At 36.6% G+C, this 17,804-nt stretch overlaps 1 protein-coding gene across 1 annotated transcript; it reads left to right on the top strand.

Annotated features, from left to right (window-relative positions):
- Positions 1–15,592: 15,592 nt before the first annotated feature.
- On the top strand, positions 15,593–17,402 carry LOC131331400 (zinc-finger homeodomain protein 2). The gene has a single exon (XM_058365321.1). The coding sequence runs from the start codon at positions 16,180–16,182 to the stop codon at positions 16,927–16,929; it is 750 nt and encodes a 249-aa protein (XP_058221304.1). The 5' UTR covers positions 15,593–16,179; the 3' UTR covers positions 16,930–17,402.
- Positions 17,403–17,804: the final 402 nt, after the last annotated feature.

Raw genomic sequence — 17,804 nt, 5'->3', positions numbered from 1 at the left:
GTGTTTGCATAGACTGGCATATTGCAATGAAAAATGGGTTCTAAAGTTCCTGGATTTGGTTGAGAAGCATAAAAACTAGACAATGCAAATGCCTTGGGTGGTTAAAGTTTGACATAGGATCACAGAAGGATATGGAATAGTGATAACTAAGCATGTTAGGTGACCTGGAACCTGAAACCTGCTCATTTGAGTTCAAAGGCTCCTGGAATATGCAGAAGGCTGCCTCATCAGCCGAAAACAAAGGTAATTTTGAGCATTTGATTTTGGACCCGCTATCTCATTTCACTCTGTAATTTGCTATTACCGGGTAACTTCATTCATAACTGTACAGACTCTAGAGCATGTTAGAGCAAGTTTGTTCTTGTGTCAAATGCCATGGTTAGATTTTGGCATCAAGAATGACGAATTTCTCCATTTCATCTCATATTCAATGCTAAATTTAACAATGTCATTGTTGGTAACAAATCGGTGATTGTGAAACTTGTCACATCACCTTCAAACTAGAAAATGTCATTGCAAAGTGGGAAGAGATTGCGGTTATATTCAAATAACATTGCATTGGTTGAACAACCTTGCCATTTTTTTGACAAAATGACTATACAGCTGAAAATGGATCTTTTTTTAAACATCGGTAACAATGGATTTGACATTGTCATATTTCGACTCTAAAGAGTGGACTTGTTCTTAAAAGCTAAAACACCTCTTTTAGTCTAGTGTGTGTGCACAACAGCACAAGAACTCCAGTACACGCTAGGCCATCTCAAATCCAAAGCAAGCAATGGTACATTTGCGATTCCGTGTCTTTATTGATAACGAAAACATGCTAAAACACGTCCTTGTGTTACTCCTCGTTCAAAGAAGAAAAAAAGAAAGAGTTTGGAGAACTAATACTCTACTAAACTAATACGTAGTACTAACACAAATGAGAACTTGTTCCTCCTCCATTACGGGACGGGGGGGGGGGGGGGAGGGGGAAGAAAGAGTTTGGTGAAAAACTTGCGACTGTTCCAGGCCCTTGACCACGCTGTAGTTGCACTCTATTATTAGCTGTAGCGGAGTCGATTGAAATTCACAAGTAGCACTTTTCGATAGGAGTCGTCGTTGATTTGTGTTGTCTGCAAAGATGTGAAGAGGAAGCGTGTATATTCGTATAATTACATTTTGTCTTGGTTTTTTTTTTTTTTTTAATGTATATAAAGGAGAATATTCGGACCAACTCTCTTGTGGTCTTCAAATAAAAGCCATTTAGACATTACCATTATGATCTAAATTGTTTATGTTTTAAAAATCGATTTTTACCTTATCATTATCCGTATAAAATATGAAGTTATCTAGGTGCCTAACTGAATTACCTTAGAGTGAAATAAAAAATTAACTTCAAACTAAACGGGGGGTGGGGGTGACACCCACTCCACACTCCAGGTAGCTCTGCCCAAGATTCTCAATACCGATTTTCCTTTTAGTACGGTATGTACCGGTACCGATGATATATCGGGTACCGTTTCGGATTTATGGCTATTATTGGTATTTACCCACATATAATATATATATTCATTCATTAAAAAGAAAAATTAATTTAGCACTAGTCCATTATTGACCGGTACCGTCCGGTATGAACTGGTACGGCCGGTATTTGAGCCGGAATGATCGGACAACATTGCTATTTTTGCAAAAAAATTATCTTTAGACAATTATTACTATTTTTAATTTGATATTATTTGTAAATGACTCTTGTTAGAAGGGCCTACGAAAACAAGAGATGGGTCCGAAAATTTAGTGTTAATTATTAGGGAAATTGGAAGGCACCTTTCATCGTTGTTTTAATACTCATTTTCTCATATCCTTTTCAAATTAGTTGTTCTTGGCTATGGAAATAAATAATAATAATAAAAAAAACTCGACAAAGGATATGTAATTAAAATGGAATGTCGAAACAACTTAGGTTAAACCACATCGGGAAAATGTGAAATGCGGGTTGGGATAACCTCATTGACGCATTTCAAATATTCAGTAGAGAATGTTGAATAGTATTTGATTATAACGACATCGGAAATTCAGGTCCAACATATATGAATTTCGACTTGTTAGTCATAATATTAACTCGTGAAAATTCTCTGTGTAAGTTGGCATTGATGTATTCTTCGACGCCCTATTTCATTCCCCTTGTGATTGAATACTCAATTTAGCGGCGTTAGGTATTTTGAAATTGTTATGACTTGGTAAAGGAGAAGGATGGTGATTATGACAGTCTTGCGTGAAAATGCAAAATGTAGACTGATCACAATGATGAGCCATTTTATGTTGCATTTTCACTTCAAATCAGAATTGAGTCGATTGTAGATTTAGAACTTACAAGATTAATTATCAAATGCAGAACTAGGAAATGTGGAAAGCAAGTGTTGGCAAGACCCTATATATGTTTCCAATCTACATTGCTTAGTTCACAAAGAATGTGAATATTGCCTTCTTATATGAAATATATAATGTGAATTGTACAGTGGCAGGTGTTTGCAATGCCTTATTTATGTCACCACCATCTCTTGGTTTTCAGATTATAAATTTCACTCTTGACGATAAAAGATAAGTGGGCAAAAAACCCCAATGTTTATTTTAATCAAAAAATTACGTGGTTTTTTTTTTTTCCTGATAAAAAAAAAAGTATGGAAAAATAGACATCTATGCGTTCCTATCGATAGTACATATTACATGTGTTGGCAAATCTCTATCCTCGTAGTTCGTACTCTCGAATCTAGTCATACAAATGCATATTTATTTGATTCCTGCACTATCGCGAATTATGCTAATCCCTTATAAAATCTTTTCGGAAGCTAACACTTTCTAGTGGCTCGAACTTGGATAGTACCGTGAATGCTAAATTTGTGACCATCATAGCAAGCAATTGTTTGAATGCACTTTTGGACTGCTGATTCGTTGTTGTCCGATTAAGCCCCGGGGTGTCAATATTCTCGTATCTTTGCGTGGATTATTATGGTGATGTTGACGCAGCTTGATTTTGTCGACATTGGTGATAGGCAATCTGAGGGTCATTGTTTTTTAAGGACGAAAACATATTTTTATGTGGGACATCTATTGAGGCTTCTAATGATCTGGAGTGGTGCGACAAAAGGGTATCAACAATTAGATGCACAAATTCGAGAGTCCATCGTATAGTGACAACAAGGAAGAATTGCAAGCCTGCAGTCAATGTTGGTGCATTTTTTTAACACAAATTTAATATTTTATGGTTTTTGTATACAATTATACGATTATTTATTCCTAGGTGAAAATACATGTATAAATTATTATTTTTTAAAATTTCATACAAGTGTAATCCTGAAAATTTTCCCTTTGTAAACAAAGCTAAAGTTGCAGAATGATAAATTCAAAAAAAAAAAAAAAAAAAAAAAAGGCTGCAACTTAAAGCAAGGATACGGGAAATGGCAGGTGCCCTTTCTCCTCTCGTGTTGTCAGCATCCTTGTCTCCTTGCCCTTTCTCTGTTGATTTAGAATATTCGTGTCAATTTAGATTGATTTTTGAAAATAAATTTTGTTACTTTTTAGCGGGAAGTTGTTTGAAATTAAAACAAAGTTCCTTGCACAATGACCTCATAATAGTTGATAGCACTTAAAAATTTTCGAACTTGAGATCTTTTAGACAGTCTACAACATAACAAATGTTAAATTTTAACACATTTGCTGATTTTGCAAGGGGGGAGAGAGAGAGAGAGCGCGCCGTATATACGTATAGAACATGGGTGTATTTGATCTAATAAAAAAGACAAGGGTAGTAAAGCGAACTTATAGGTTTCGTTAATGATGTTTGTTGTGCACTTTAATTAAAGGTCAGGGGGTACTGTAGCCACGCATCGACTAAGTTTCGATACCAGTAGGTTTCGTTAACGATGTTTGTTGGTATTTTTGAAATGGGGGTGACACGTGCCAGTGGTGCCACCTCCCTCCACTAGCTACCTCCGCCACTGGTTAGGGGTACTGTACCCACACGTACATCGACTAAACGCCAAGGAATATATGTACAGTTTGCCCTTGAATTTAAAAAGATGTCGATTGCGGGAGTTATGAATATCAGGGAAATAAAACGGTTTCATAAAAATTATGTCCTCTGAGCTTTAGCTCAAAAAAGGAAAGAATAAAAGATCCCTAAAATTAAAACAACGAAAAAAAAAACTCCTATTCTGCCCATTCTTTTCATTTTATGACGTGAAATTTTTTATAAGATGTTTGATATTCAACTCGAACTACAATGTTTTTTTCAATCCACAAACAACAAAATTTTTATTTTAATAGACTCCTCCACTCGCTTGTGCAAATTCGGAGATTTTATTTTTTTATCTGAATCGTCAATCTCAGCAATCAATAGTCTGAATTTTAAAAATTAATATTTTTCCAAAGAAATTTTTTTTTATAAAAAAAACAGACCCTTCCTCTTCTAGATGGATGAGATGTTGCCCAGCACAGGGTCCTCAATTCCTCGCTTGTGTGTGTGTCGAGGTTAGCCAAATGAGTGTAAATTCTGTCTAGATGAGTCCGAAAAGGGAGATTTTCCGTCACCTCCGTGGGCTTTCTTCGCGCATTTTTTTGGATAATCCAAACTGTGCATCTTGTACGGCCTGTAAAATAATTTATCCATGCAAAAAATCAGTTTGTCTAGACATCAATAGGTATGTCAAAAGTTGAGTTTTTAGATGAAAAAATGAACGGTTAGGACAGTTTAACTTAAAAAATAGTTCACGGATCCAGGCCGTCTATTTTTTCGTCTAGAACTCAACTTTTGACATATCTATCAATGTTCGAATAAGAAATTTTTTTGAGTAAATACATTATTTTACAAGTACTACAAAATTCACAATTTAAATTATTCAAAAAAATGCGCAAAGAAAGCCCACAAGGGTGCCGGTGGAAAACCCCCTCTGTCCGAAGAGAATTTTCTCTAGCCAAATTAGAATTCAACAGGGACACCCTAAGAGAGAGAGAGAGAGAGAGAGAGAGAGAGTCTACGACTACTAGTTTTCCGTGTGGACGCCCTAATTAATTTCCATTAACTATTTGTACAGAGTTACAGTAGGATTGTATTCAAGCACACGAGAATAGGTCTAAGGGTAGCTGCATTGCACGGCCCTATAATATTGACTTAACCATACCCTACAATCTTGTTCTGCCGACATCAAATAATAATAATAATAAAGTCACAGAAGAGACAGAAAGAAAGTTTCTATCCACACAGACAAAAGTGCACATATTGTGCAAAAAAAATTTTGAGGGGCCCATCAAAGATTTCACAAAAATGATTCAAGCCATTCATTAAATGTAAAATTCTTTTTCAAGGGTTCTCGTAAAAAATTAACTCAATCCGATTTATATAAGTTCTCGATCCAATCATCTTACTTTCATTGTGATTCAGAATAATAAAAAGTTAAATGATTGAATCGAGTATCTATAGGTATCAGATATATTGAACTGATTTTTCACAACAACTCTTGCAAAAGTGTTTTACATTTAATAAACGGCTTGGATCGCCACAGGCCCTCAAAAAAATCTGTGAGCAAGACAAACTTTCTGGGGGACAGAAATACATAAACAGATCGACTATCTCTTCAAAAAAAAAAACAGATCGACTATAGTACTGATTACTTTTTTATAACTCACGTGTCTGAGCCAGTTTACGCGCACCTCGACTAATTCTGAGGCTCAATTCTATCATCCACCCACTTGCGCGAAGCCCAATTTAAGGTTGAGCAAAGCTTTGTATGAATTGACCCCAAATAAATTGATAGCACCTGAAAATGGTCAAGATCCTGAGATCTTAAAATGGAGCAAATTAACCACTATGTCAAGGGCCTTGAAAGTACCTGTAATATACATTTCTCTCAAACACTATTTCTGTTATAAAATGAATTCTTTCATATCTTCCTTCACTCTATAATTCTTTTAGCCACTACCTAGGTACTTCTTCGGACCGTTTGGTTAACCAGATATGATTATTAAATTGAACTATTGAAGAGCCTAATATTCAATTTTTATAGTCAACATTTTATGACGGATTGAAGTTATATAGTGAATAAAAAGGTAGCAAAATTAACCACTCCCGAAAAATTATAAACCTCAAAGCCTGTTAATTGGCTCTCACTCACCCAGCTAATAATTAAAGTTTGTCATTGCATCTGAGTCGCAAAATTTGTCGCTTTGTGGTTGATTTATTAGACTCATATCACTTGAACAACGTCGCATGGTACTTTGAAAGTAGTGGTATTTAATAAGTAGTCGTTTTATATAGGCTCCTAATTGTTACATGAACCAAACCAATTGAGTGAATACAGTTGACTCTTCACATGCGTACATAAATTTATGACTCTCCACGTATGTACATGCACCTCCACGGCTAGACTCCTCAATCATATACATGAACCAAGAGAAATTTTTGGTTGCAAATCGGGTACCATGTGGTATCCGTGTAACACATCCGAGCCGTCCAAACAATGCAACCGACGGCTCGGATTGAAACGCTCTTTTTCTTAAATCTGTTCGGTACCTTTCAATCCGAGCCGTCGGTTGTATATTTGGACAGCTCAGATGTGCTGTACGAGTACCACGTAATTAGGGGTGTCAAATGGGCGAGTTTGGGCTAAAATGGGTAAGTAGCAAGTGGGTTGGGTCTTTAATGGGTCATTGACCCATTTAGACCCATTAATTATGAGTCTAATTACCCATCCCTAACCCAACCAATTTATTTAAAAGCAAACCCGACCCGCCCATTAACCCAATTATATACTATATACTAAAATGACTAAAGTACATATGTTCACTGAAAATGATCATAGTACCCCTGTAAATTTAAAGGACTAAAATACCATGTACACTAAAATTACCATACTATCCCTCTACTACAAAATGACCAAATTATCCCTGTACACTTAATTACCATATTTGTTGCTCTTAATTACCGAATCGCAGCATATTCAAGTGGCGTTTTTTTTTTTTTTGTCTTTATTCAAATCACTACGCCAAATATTGCTTTTACCGACGGTATTATTACCGGCGGTAAAAAAACTGCCGTTAAAAGCTATTTTTACCGGCATTAGTAAAACCGCCGGGAATAACTACCTAAAACGGCAGTTTTTTTAAAAATGCCGTTTTTACAAACTTTTACCGGCGGATTTTTAAAATACCGCCGGAAATAATAGAGTATACGGTTTTTTTAATACCGGCGGTTTATTACCGCCGTTTATAATAATACCGACCCGTATAATATAAATATTATTATTTATCCTACATGACGCAATATGCGAGTCAGCCCAGTTGGTAGCACGCGCGCTATAGGATCCGGAGGTTCCGGGTTCGATTCCTGGAAAGCAAAAAAAAATTAACCACCGATTTTATTGCCGGCGGTATTATTACCGGCGGTTCTTTACTGCCGTTTTTAGTATTACCGGCGGTTTTCTAATGCCGCTTTTGTTTTTCCGACAATTGTTTTCCCGGCGGTTTATTTCCGGCGGTTTTTGAACTATTACCGGCGGTTTTGAGTATTACCGGCGGTTTTGGGACTATTAACGGCAGTCTTCTCATGCCGCTAATACTTAAATTTGGCGTAGTGAATATTTTTCGCATTTGTTAGTTTTTTGTCAAATTTTTGAGAATTATTGCTTTGTCACGACGAGAAGAATCTAAAAAGTAAAAAATTACGATCGAAATTCATATTTTTTTGAAAAAAGAAGAAAAAATTGGCGTATTTTTGTTTTCATTCAAAAAATTTAGGTTTCGATCATAATTTTTTACTTTTTAGATTCCTTCTGTCGTGTCGAAGCAATAATCCACAAAAAATTAATGAAAAACAAACAAATGCGAAAAAAATTGAATAAGGATAAAAAAACAAGTCAACTTTCCATTCATGATAAGTTGAATTTTCCATTCGATCAGAATCAAAACTAGCCCGTTGCGAGAAAAATTGAATTTTTTTTGTCTTTGTTCAATTTTTTTTCTTATTTGATAGTTTTGCGTCAAATTTTTGTGACTTAGTGATTGGTCTCGTTGAGAAAAATCGAAAAAGTAAAAAATTATGATCGAAACTCATAAATTTTTTCAAAAAGACAAGAATAAGTAAAGTCACTTAACTTTTTGATCCAAATCCTATGCGGGACTAAACACCACGAGAGAAACTTAATTCATAGTGGAGCCGTGAATACGCGCAATTTCACTAGTGCATTCGCGCAATCAATGGATGAGATGTGTTTTCAATTTTAATTGGTCAAAAATAATTATTATCGTTCACAATTGATTTTTAATATCGTCCAAAATATATTTGGACGCGAGTAATTTAACACAGAAGAATTGAATAAACGCTCCAGAGAGAGAGAGAGAGCTCCTTCCCATGGGAGAATCATACAATGGAGTACGTGCATAAGAAATGGATTCTGCAGACGACTTCTGCCGTTCAGCTTTATTTTTTTTGGTGGGTTATTTTTATGGTTATTTTTATGATTTATTGGGTCATTTAAGTTTATTCAATTAATGTCTAATTAAGACCCAATTAATAATGGGTTAGTTGGGCTTGGACCCATTTTTGCCCATCTAATAAATGGGTTGGATTGAATCTATTTTTTAGTCGATGGGTATGAGTTTGTTAATGAGTCTGGATTCAATTTGTCACCCCTGCACGTAACCTATTTGCACTCAAAATTTTCTCCATGAACCAGGCAATGCATACCCCGAGCAAGAAGTAACTGAGGGCCTGAGGCAGCAGAGAGACAAATAAATATTGGATGAAAAATAAATAAATTTACAGTTGAGGTGGTGTTCCAACTAAAGAAAAAGAAGGTTTTGGAAAAAGGAAGGTAATTTCAAGCCAAAAAATCATGTGTTTACGTAAATAATTTTTCTACCAATATGGATCTTGTTTGATAGATTTCATTGAGATCTTTTATATGGTGCAAGAAAAATCAAAAAATTATTTTTCATTTTCATTATATTTGAGTTTGAAATTTGAAGAAAAAAAACTTTTAAAAAAAGAACCTTAGTTGGAACACCCCCTAAATCGTACGTACAAAAAGTGAGGACAATAGTCAGAAAAAAGAACAAAAAGATTGGACACTCACATGGTATGGGCCTGCGCCTGGGCATGGGCAACTGATATATTACTACTCCCTCCGTATTTTTTTTAATTGTTTCGCTTCATAATTTTAATTTATTAAAAAAATATTATTATTATATTTTTTACATTAATTTTTACCTCAACTATTTCTACTTACCCTTTATAGAGACATCATCATTACACTTTTACTCACTAACTTTTTAAAATGGAATCTACTTTTAGGGGCAAAATGAAAAATGTACAACTTTTACACACTAATTTTACAAAATGGACACTTATTAAGGAACAATTTAAAATAGAATACTAGACTTTAAAAATGGGATGGGAGGAGTATTATTTTTTCGACCTCCAGGTCAAAATTGATTACTCCGTATTTTTTAGTTTAACGTTCTGTTTATTTTAGCAAAATAGTTTTTTGGCAATTTTTTGTTTACTTTCTGGTATTTTGATGCTCCCAAAAATAAAAGCCAACGGAAAATGAATTAATTTGGAAGAAAATCATCCTACTTTTAACGGTGAGAGTATTTTTCTACTATCAACGCCGCTGCCACCATGGTATCCATACACTAGCTATATATAGCCATTACCACACCAGTTTCAAGGTTGCAACCAAACGCGAAAACAAAACGTTTGAGTTACGTGAAACATCTAAATTTGAATATGAAGATACCAATATTTTCATGCAGTTTGTATCGAACCATTGCATCCTCTTCTAAAGAACAGCAACTAATCTCAAAGCTCAAGAAAGCAACAATTTGACATTTACAATATGTTACATTAATTGAGAAATTAAAGGACCCACACATAATTTGACATTTTCAATATGTGATTTGGATACTTCAAGTGGTTCATATGGTCATAGGCTGATTAGTTGATACTGCTACAAAAATAAATGCCTAAACATAACTTTAGATATAGATATATACAAAATAATTTCACACATCGAAGAATTATTCCAGAAACATCTTTTGCAGACATCTACCTCCCAAATATTGTCTTTTGCTTGACTTCGTAAGCATTGTGTGCTTACTGTGGTTGAGCCCCCTCGATGTATCCTTTCGAGCTTTCATAATAATAGTTTGCCGAGCAAAAAAAAAAAAATTGGTCGAATTGGGTTCGTCTCAAAAGAAATTTATGTCAAAATTGCGACAAACTATCAAAATTTTGAACTTGAAATTTCAAAATATATACGATTAATTGAGAGCTATCGATTCCAATTAAATGAGGATATGACGGGCCTCATTTTTCTTGAGTTGATCTATCACACGAGATGATCTCATTTGAGAATCTTCATTTCTTATAGTCGGTGTTCCATGCAGGTAAATTTTATTCTAAACGTTGTTTATCCAAAAAAATAAAAAATTAGTTTTTAGAAATATTCAACCCGACACTTTTAAAGATTTTTTTTTTTTTTTTGGCTTAAACGTAGAGAATTTATACAAATTTGAAAAGGAACGTCATGAGCTCCGGCAACGTTCTTCGCTTTGCATCGAATTAAACCACATGGCATTTCTATCTTGTTCGGAGTTAACCGGCACCCAGCTGCAAAGGTATTCCATTGGGATTTGATCATAGCTAGCTTTTTTATTCAATAAGTCTCCCTAAATTCTTGATTTGGTATTTTGTTCGATACTTTTACTTTTGGTAATTTTTTGTTTTAACTTTAATTTGTCGTAATTTTGGGGATTAAACATTCCTATCAACTAGAGGAATAAAAAAAGCATAAAAACATGGACCTGTTTTTTTCTTTTGGGTGCAATTTCTACGTTTTAAACTTCTCTCGTTGAAATGAATGACTAATCCAAAAAATAATATGTGAATACAAAAATAATTCAGAAAAGAATAATAAAAATACCGGAACAAAATTTAAGAACTGAGACATAAAACTCAACTTACACAAATACTTATACACACACTCACATCTTCCCCTCAATTTTTTTTGTCAAACTACAATTGGCACCCCTACACTTAATACTTATTGTCACTTTACCCATCACAATTGTAATTTCACTGGTCAAGCCCTCAACATATCTTTTGGTCACTTAACCCCTTATTTTCTCAAGTGGAATAGTCTTGTCTCTACAAGTTTCAAAATATTTTCTCAATCGGCCATGTGCCTTTTTTCCGACGAAAAAGTGTCCATATTGTTTTGTAAAACGTTGATTTTTTGTACGTATAATTTTGTAGTGCAATCAACATGTATTTTTTTTAAATAAAAACTTATCATAAAAAATTTAACTATGTACCTTTTTATGTATTGATTCAGGTGTCAAAAACTCAATATACCAACCTACGTAATGTGATTTGAGTGCGAGGACAACCACTTTGTACATGTAATGCCACATATTAGGTCTATGCGCCCATTAATTGGCCGGATGCCTTTTTTTACCTTTTCTTTCCAGAAAATATCCATCCTTTCGGGTGCATAAAAAGGTTACTTCTTAAGTGTGATCATTTTTCATTTTAACAACCTCTTGAGAATATGCAAGAAGGTCATGGAGGCGTGCAAATGTAATATGTTAAGTGCAAAAAAAAAAGTCCATACTTTTTCATTTTCGCAGCTATTTTAAAAGATAGTTCTATGATGGTAAAATTATATAAACATAGTACCACTGAAAAGATATTTATAAATCCATGCTTTTTCATTTTTGCAGCAATATTAAAAGATTATTCTATGATGGTGAAATTATGTAAACCTGGTACAACTCAAAATATATTTTTCCCTTGCAAAAACTAAAGATGGTAAGACAGCCGGATATTGACACTTAATTGAAAGTGTGAGAGTTTGACAAGGGAAAATAAAAGTGCAGGGGGCAAAGTGCCACCAAGCACAAAGTGCAGGGGTGCAAAGTGAACTTTATACTTTTTTCTTCAACATGTACACATCCCATTACTTTTTCTTTTTGCACCAAAGTGATTTTTGTATTGAAAAATGATTTTCGCACACTTCTTTTAGCCATCTACACTATATATATATATATATATATATATATATATATATATATATATATATATATATATATATATATATATTTTTGTCTTTATTCACTTGATTTTATTATCTTACACTTTATTCAATACATTTCTTCATACATGCAAGGGTAATATAGTAAATTCATATGAATAAAAAAAGAAGAAGAAGAGTGTGGATGGCTACAAGAGTAGTGTGGAAATCAATTCTCGTTGTATTAACAGAATAACAGTATCACTTTTTTACAAACACAGCACCGTAAAATATTTAAAGTACATTTACAATAAAAAGAGAGTGCAGAAAATATGGTTCTTTTTGTTTGAAGTTAGTTTTTACGTGGGTCAGACAAGCATATATAGCCTAATGTATCTCTCTCCGGTCTCCACTTATTATTCCAGTCAGAAACAAACGAGAGAGAGAAAAACATTCTCACTTTCAAATTAAAAAAAGTTTTTTTTTTTTATCAACTTGGGGAATCAACTTTTCCCCAAAAAAAAGTTTTTTTTTTTTTTTGGGTTTTGATCTGAAAGAGTAAAAAAAATCTGTGTTCCCAAACATATATACGTATTTCTTTCCATTTATTACTCGCAAAACTCTTGACTATGGTCTCTAATAATTTTTTTTTATCTATCGCTATTCTCATATTAGAGCATCTCCAACAGCCTCTAGAATTTCGCTTATTACCCGAGAAGAAGCCCTAAATCCCACTCCCAGTAGCCTCGCTCCAAGCTCGCGAGTTTGATGGGATGCTACTGTAGCTCGCTTGCTCTGAGTTCCTCTCTCTTTCTCTCTCTCCCTCTCGCTCTCTCTCTGCTACAGTCTTGTCGTCCACGGTCATCGTCGGGCTCCTCATCGTCGTCTACCAGCATCGTTGTCTACGATGTCCGTCGTCATCGTCTACGTCGCCTACCCGTCGCCGTCGGCCGCCGTCTATGATCATCGGAGAACATATCTTCCTCATCGGAGTCATCGCTCCCTGCCTTTGTGGATATGAAGTTCAATTTGTGGGTTTTGAAAGGGAATCGGTTGGTTGGGTTTGATGTTCAATTGGTGGGTTTGAAACGGATTTCAATCCTTGGGATTGATAGGTGTTCATGATTTCGAATTTTGTTGAATATATGTCTATGTATATATGTAGTTTTGTGTATGGATGTATATGTATATAGAATAGAAGAAGTTGATTACCGCATCCAACATTTGGAGTTCTGTTCTGAAAGTGTGAGCTGGAGAAACAGAAAGAAAATTTGTGGGAGAGAGAGAGGGGGTGTTCCAACTAAGGTTCTTTTTTTAAAGTTCTTTTTCTTCAAATTTCAAACTCAAATATAATGAAAATGAAAAATAATTTTTTGATTTTTCTTGCACTATATAAAAGATCTCAATGAAATCTATCAAACAAGATCCATATTGGTAGAAAAATTATTTACGTAAACACATGATTTTTTTGCTTGAAATTACCTTCCTTTTTCCAAAACCTTCTTTTTCTTTAGTTGGAACACCACCAGAATGGGTTTTGGGTCCCTTTTTTTTTTTTATGAAGAGAAGTTTTGCTTAGGCTATTGGGAGCTCCATGGATTTAGTGGCTAGCCATAATGGAAAATTGCATTTTCCCTTGCTTAAATAGCTAGGGACTGCTGGAGATGCTCTAATACTCTCAAAAACTTCCCTAGCCAAACGAAACAGTGTTAATTTAGTCAGTGGTGTTAGGGGCATCTGTGGTGCTGCCTCAACCCATCTTTTCTATCATATATATACGGAGAACTTTTGTGGAACTAGTAATTCAAAAAAAATATGAGCAGGGACAATCCGCAGAGACAAATGCGTTTGGTCCCATTTGGATCCCGAAAAAATCTAGAAAAATATTCATAAATTTTTGAATATTATTTTATGGGGCCCTGTAAAAAATCAGCTCTAGCGGATATCGGTAAGTATTACTTTTGGATAAGTAGGGGCGAAAATGAGCAGTTTCGCCCCTACTTATTCAAAAGTAATACTTATCGATATCCGCTGGAGCTAGGGGTGTTTTTCGGTCGGTTCGGGGTGGATTTGCCGCACCCCGATCAGGTTCGGGGTATATAATCCGGAGACCAATCCCGACCGGTATTAATTTCGGTTCGGTTCGGTTCAGGATGAGTTCGGTTCGGCCGGGGATTTCGGGGCATTCAGTCCGCCCGAAATGGGTCTTAGTTGGGCCATTTGGACCGTTTTTAAAAACTAACAATAGACTACGGGCTATGTTTGGACCATTTTTTCACCCATATTTGGGCTATTTTCACATGTTTCTCAACCATATTTGGGCAATTTTCAACCTTAAATCAATCACCCCCGTTTGGGCCATTTTTCACATTTGGACCATCGTAATTTGTACCTATATTTTTTTTTTCAAACACCAATTGAAAAAAAATAAAAATACAACAAGTATGCTCAAACAATTACAACTTTTACAAGTACTCTTCCACCATCTTCTTTTTTTTTCAATCGATTGGAAATATTTTCTACACTAGTGTATATAACTTGGAGCAGTTAAAGTAATTTAGAACAGAGAGAGTAATCGATTGGAAAATTTTGCAAAAACGTAAATAAATCAAGCAATGAAATTCCAAAAAAAAAAAGTAAAAGCCAAAAGTTAACCATTCAAAACAATAAGAGCCAGAAGATTAAAACAATTTTTATAAATATATATAATATATATGGTTTGGTCGGTTCGGTCCACCCCGAACCGAAAAAAAAACTCCCTTTGACCAACCGAAGATCGAACCGATCGGTCGGTTTTTTTGGTCTTTTTCGGTCCGGTCGGTTTCGTAACAGCCCTAGCTGGAGCTGATTTTTTACAGAGCCTCATAAAATAATATTCAAAAATTTATGGATATTTTTCTAAATTTTTTCGGGATCCAAATGGGGCCAAACGCATTTGTCTCTGCGGATTGTCCCTGCTCATAGCAAGGCTGCTAGTAATTCTACAATTATTAAGTTTTGAACCACACGTACTTACACATAAACTTTACACACGCTTACATTTTTTGGTAGGATTCACACTACACCGCTTACATTTTTTGGTGGGGTTCACACTACACCGAAAGTGTAGTGTGTGTGAGCCTGAATGTGAATGTAAATGGATTTGTGTAAATGTTTGTGGTTGTAGAATGATTGATAATTTTATAGAAATGTGTGGTAGAAAATGACGTTGGCAAACTATGTGGCGGGGAATGGGAGCCGAGCTTGCAGTTCATCTCGGCACCGACGAATTAGATCTAATTTGAGTGCATTAAAATCTGGATCGTCTGTTGCTCGGATTATGATCTGAATTGTCGATTGCCGAGATGAGCAGTCGGATGAACCGTTCGGCACCATTGCCAAGCAACCTGCTTGGCAACATTCCGAGTCTACGTGGCAGTGCCCGACAGCACCAAATAATTTTTCCGCACGGACAGACTTTTTCTGTTGTTCCCTACGTCACTCTGCACTGACCCACCATTTACAGCTTTCATATTTCCTTTCTCATGCTTACTGCAAAGCAATTCACAGTCCCCTCCCCCACTTTTACCATTCCCAGTCCACCAAAACATGCCAAACCTCTCTCTCTCTCTCTCTCTCCTCTCTCTCTCTCTCTCTCTCTCTCGGGACAACAGTGGATGCCGCTAGCTGAGGGAGCAAAGTTTACCGGCCACAACCGGTAAAACAAACCCTTTATTCACCGGAACGAAAAGTGACCCGAGTTTAGGGCACAAGAAGAGAGAGAGAGAATGGAAATGAAAAAAGTAGTACTCCAGTAAAGACCCACTTCCTCTCTGTCTCTCTCCTCAAATTTTTTTTTTTTGCAGGCTTAGGGTAATTCATGTCCACACCCTCCTCTCCCTCTTATCATCAATCAATCCCCCCTTAGGATAAACTTCTTTATTTAATTCCCAACTTACTTTTATATATTAGTTTCCCTTTACCTATATATGTAGATGTGTGTGTTTATATGGAGTAGTTAATTAGAGTATGCATAAATTTCGAGCTTATATCGGCGGCGACGGCGGTGGGTTTCCGATTTGTTGAGAGTTTCTACGGATGTAGATCTTTAGTGTAACGAAGAGGGAAAGAGAAAGTCAGAGAGAGGGGGAAGATGGAATTTGAAGAGAACGAAGAGGAGCAAGAGGAGGAGCAGCCAAATTACGAGACGCCGCCGCCGCCGCAACAGCTGGGAAGAGCTCCGTCTAGGAAAGGCGGCGGCGGAGGAGGAGGAGGAGGAGGGAGCTACAGGTACAGGGAGTGCCAGAAGAACCACGCGGTGGGGATCGGCGGGCACGCGGTGGACGGGTGCGGCGAGTTCATGCCTTCGGGCGACGAGGGCTCCCTCGACGCCCTAATCTGCGCCGCGTGCACCTGCCACCGCAACTTCCACCGCAAGGACCCCGAAGGCGGACAACCCTTCCTCCATCCACACCACCACTCACACGGCAACAACCAGCAGCTGCAACAGCAACAAACGCAATTGTCCCCTTTCTACCGCGCCGGGTCGACCCACCCGGCGGGTTACCTGCACCACGTGGCTCCCACGCCTCCTCCGCAGGCGATGCACCATCGGCCGCTGGCGCTGCCCTCGATATCGAGGGACGAGGAGGACGTGTCGAATCCCAGTAGTAGCGGCGGAGGCGGAGGGGGAGGAGGGGGGAGCTCGAGGAAGCGGTTTCGGACGCGGTTTACGCAGGAGCAGAAGGATAAGATGCTGGAGTTTGCGGGGAGGGTGGGGTGGAGGATCCAGAAGCAGGACGAGGCTGCGGTGGAGCACTTCTGTGGGGAAATTGGGGTGAGGAGACAGGTGCTCAAGGTTTGGATGCACAACAACAAACACACCCTCGGTAAAAAACCCTAATCTTGTTAGTACTAGTAATAATTAATTTCTTTTCTGAATTAAATTCGATCTCCTCACAAAAGACAAGGGAGAGAATGGATTTGATGGTGTTGTGAGGTGACTGGTGAATTGAAATGTGGGTGTTGCGGGGGGGTCGGGAATGGGGATTTAATGGGGATTTGGGCTACTGTTTATTGATTAGGGTTTTTCTTTTCTTTTTTTTTTTCTTTTTTTTTTTTTTCTTTTTTTGATTAGCTAGCTAGCTAGTCTTGTTGTTGCGACTTGTGATCTACTGATCTCTCTCCCTCTCTCTGCTGAATTAATTCCGGTTTGACATATTATTTAGTAATTTATGTTTGTAGTGTTGAATTAAGAATTAATCATGATCATGTGTGTATCAAACTAGTAGGAGACTAGCTAGGAGTGCTAATTAAGCAATTTGTTAATTAATCATGATCATTGAACCGCAAGTAATGTTCTTTGTACACTGAAAACCTAGTTTTAATTGCTTGTACTTTTGCAAAGATCCTCAAGATTTCTCTCTCTCTCTCTCTCTCTGTGGTGTAAGTGATCACTGTAATCTGATGGTAAAGATGGAGAAGGACCAAGTGATTTCCAAACTCACAAAAAGGATAGAGACGTGTTTGGCATGCAAAAAAAAAAGAGCCGCATTCCCAGTTTTCTCTCTCTCTCTAGCCTCTCTAGACTAACCTTTGTCTTCATCCTCTTCATTCCGTCCAAACTTTTTTTACTTGTACCATGAAATAAATTAATTCAGTCGCATTTATTTCTCTTACCCTACATTTTTTCTGTTTAATTACATTCGGGAAATTGAAAGGCGGAATATAACGGATCAGAAAATTTAATAAGAGCAGTACTGGTCCATTTGTGCGCAC

This window comes from Rhododendron vialii, chromosome 6a, assembly GCF_030253575.1.
Source record: "Rhododendron vialii isolate Sample 1 chromosome 6a, ASM3025357v1".
In the NCBI taxonomy this organism is placed as follows: domain Eukaryota; kingdom Viridiplantae; phylum Streptophyta; class Magnoliopsida; order Ericales; family Ericaceae; genus Rhododendron; species Rhododendron vialii.
Note: the sequence above shows the minus strand (reverse complement) of the source record. Positions and strands in the feature narration are given on the sequence as shown.

Excerpts from the sequence above, each read along its gene's own strand:
- LOC131331400 (XM_058365321.1), top strand. The coding sequence starts at position 16,180 with ATGGAATTTGAAGAGAACGAAGAGGAGCAAGAGGAGGAGCAGCCAAAT.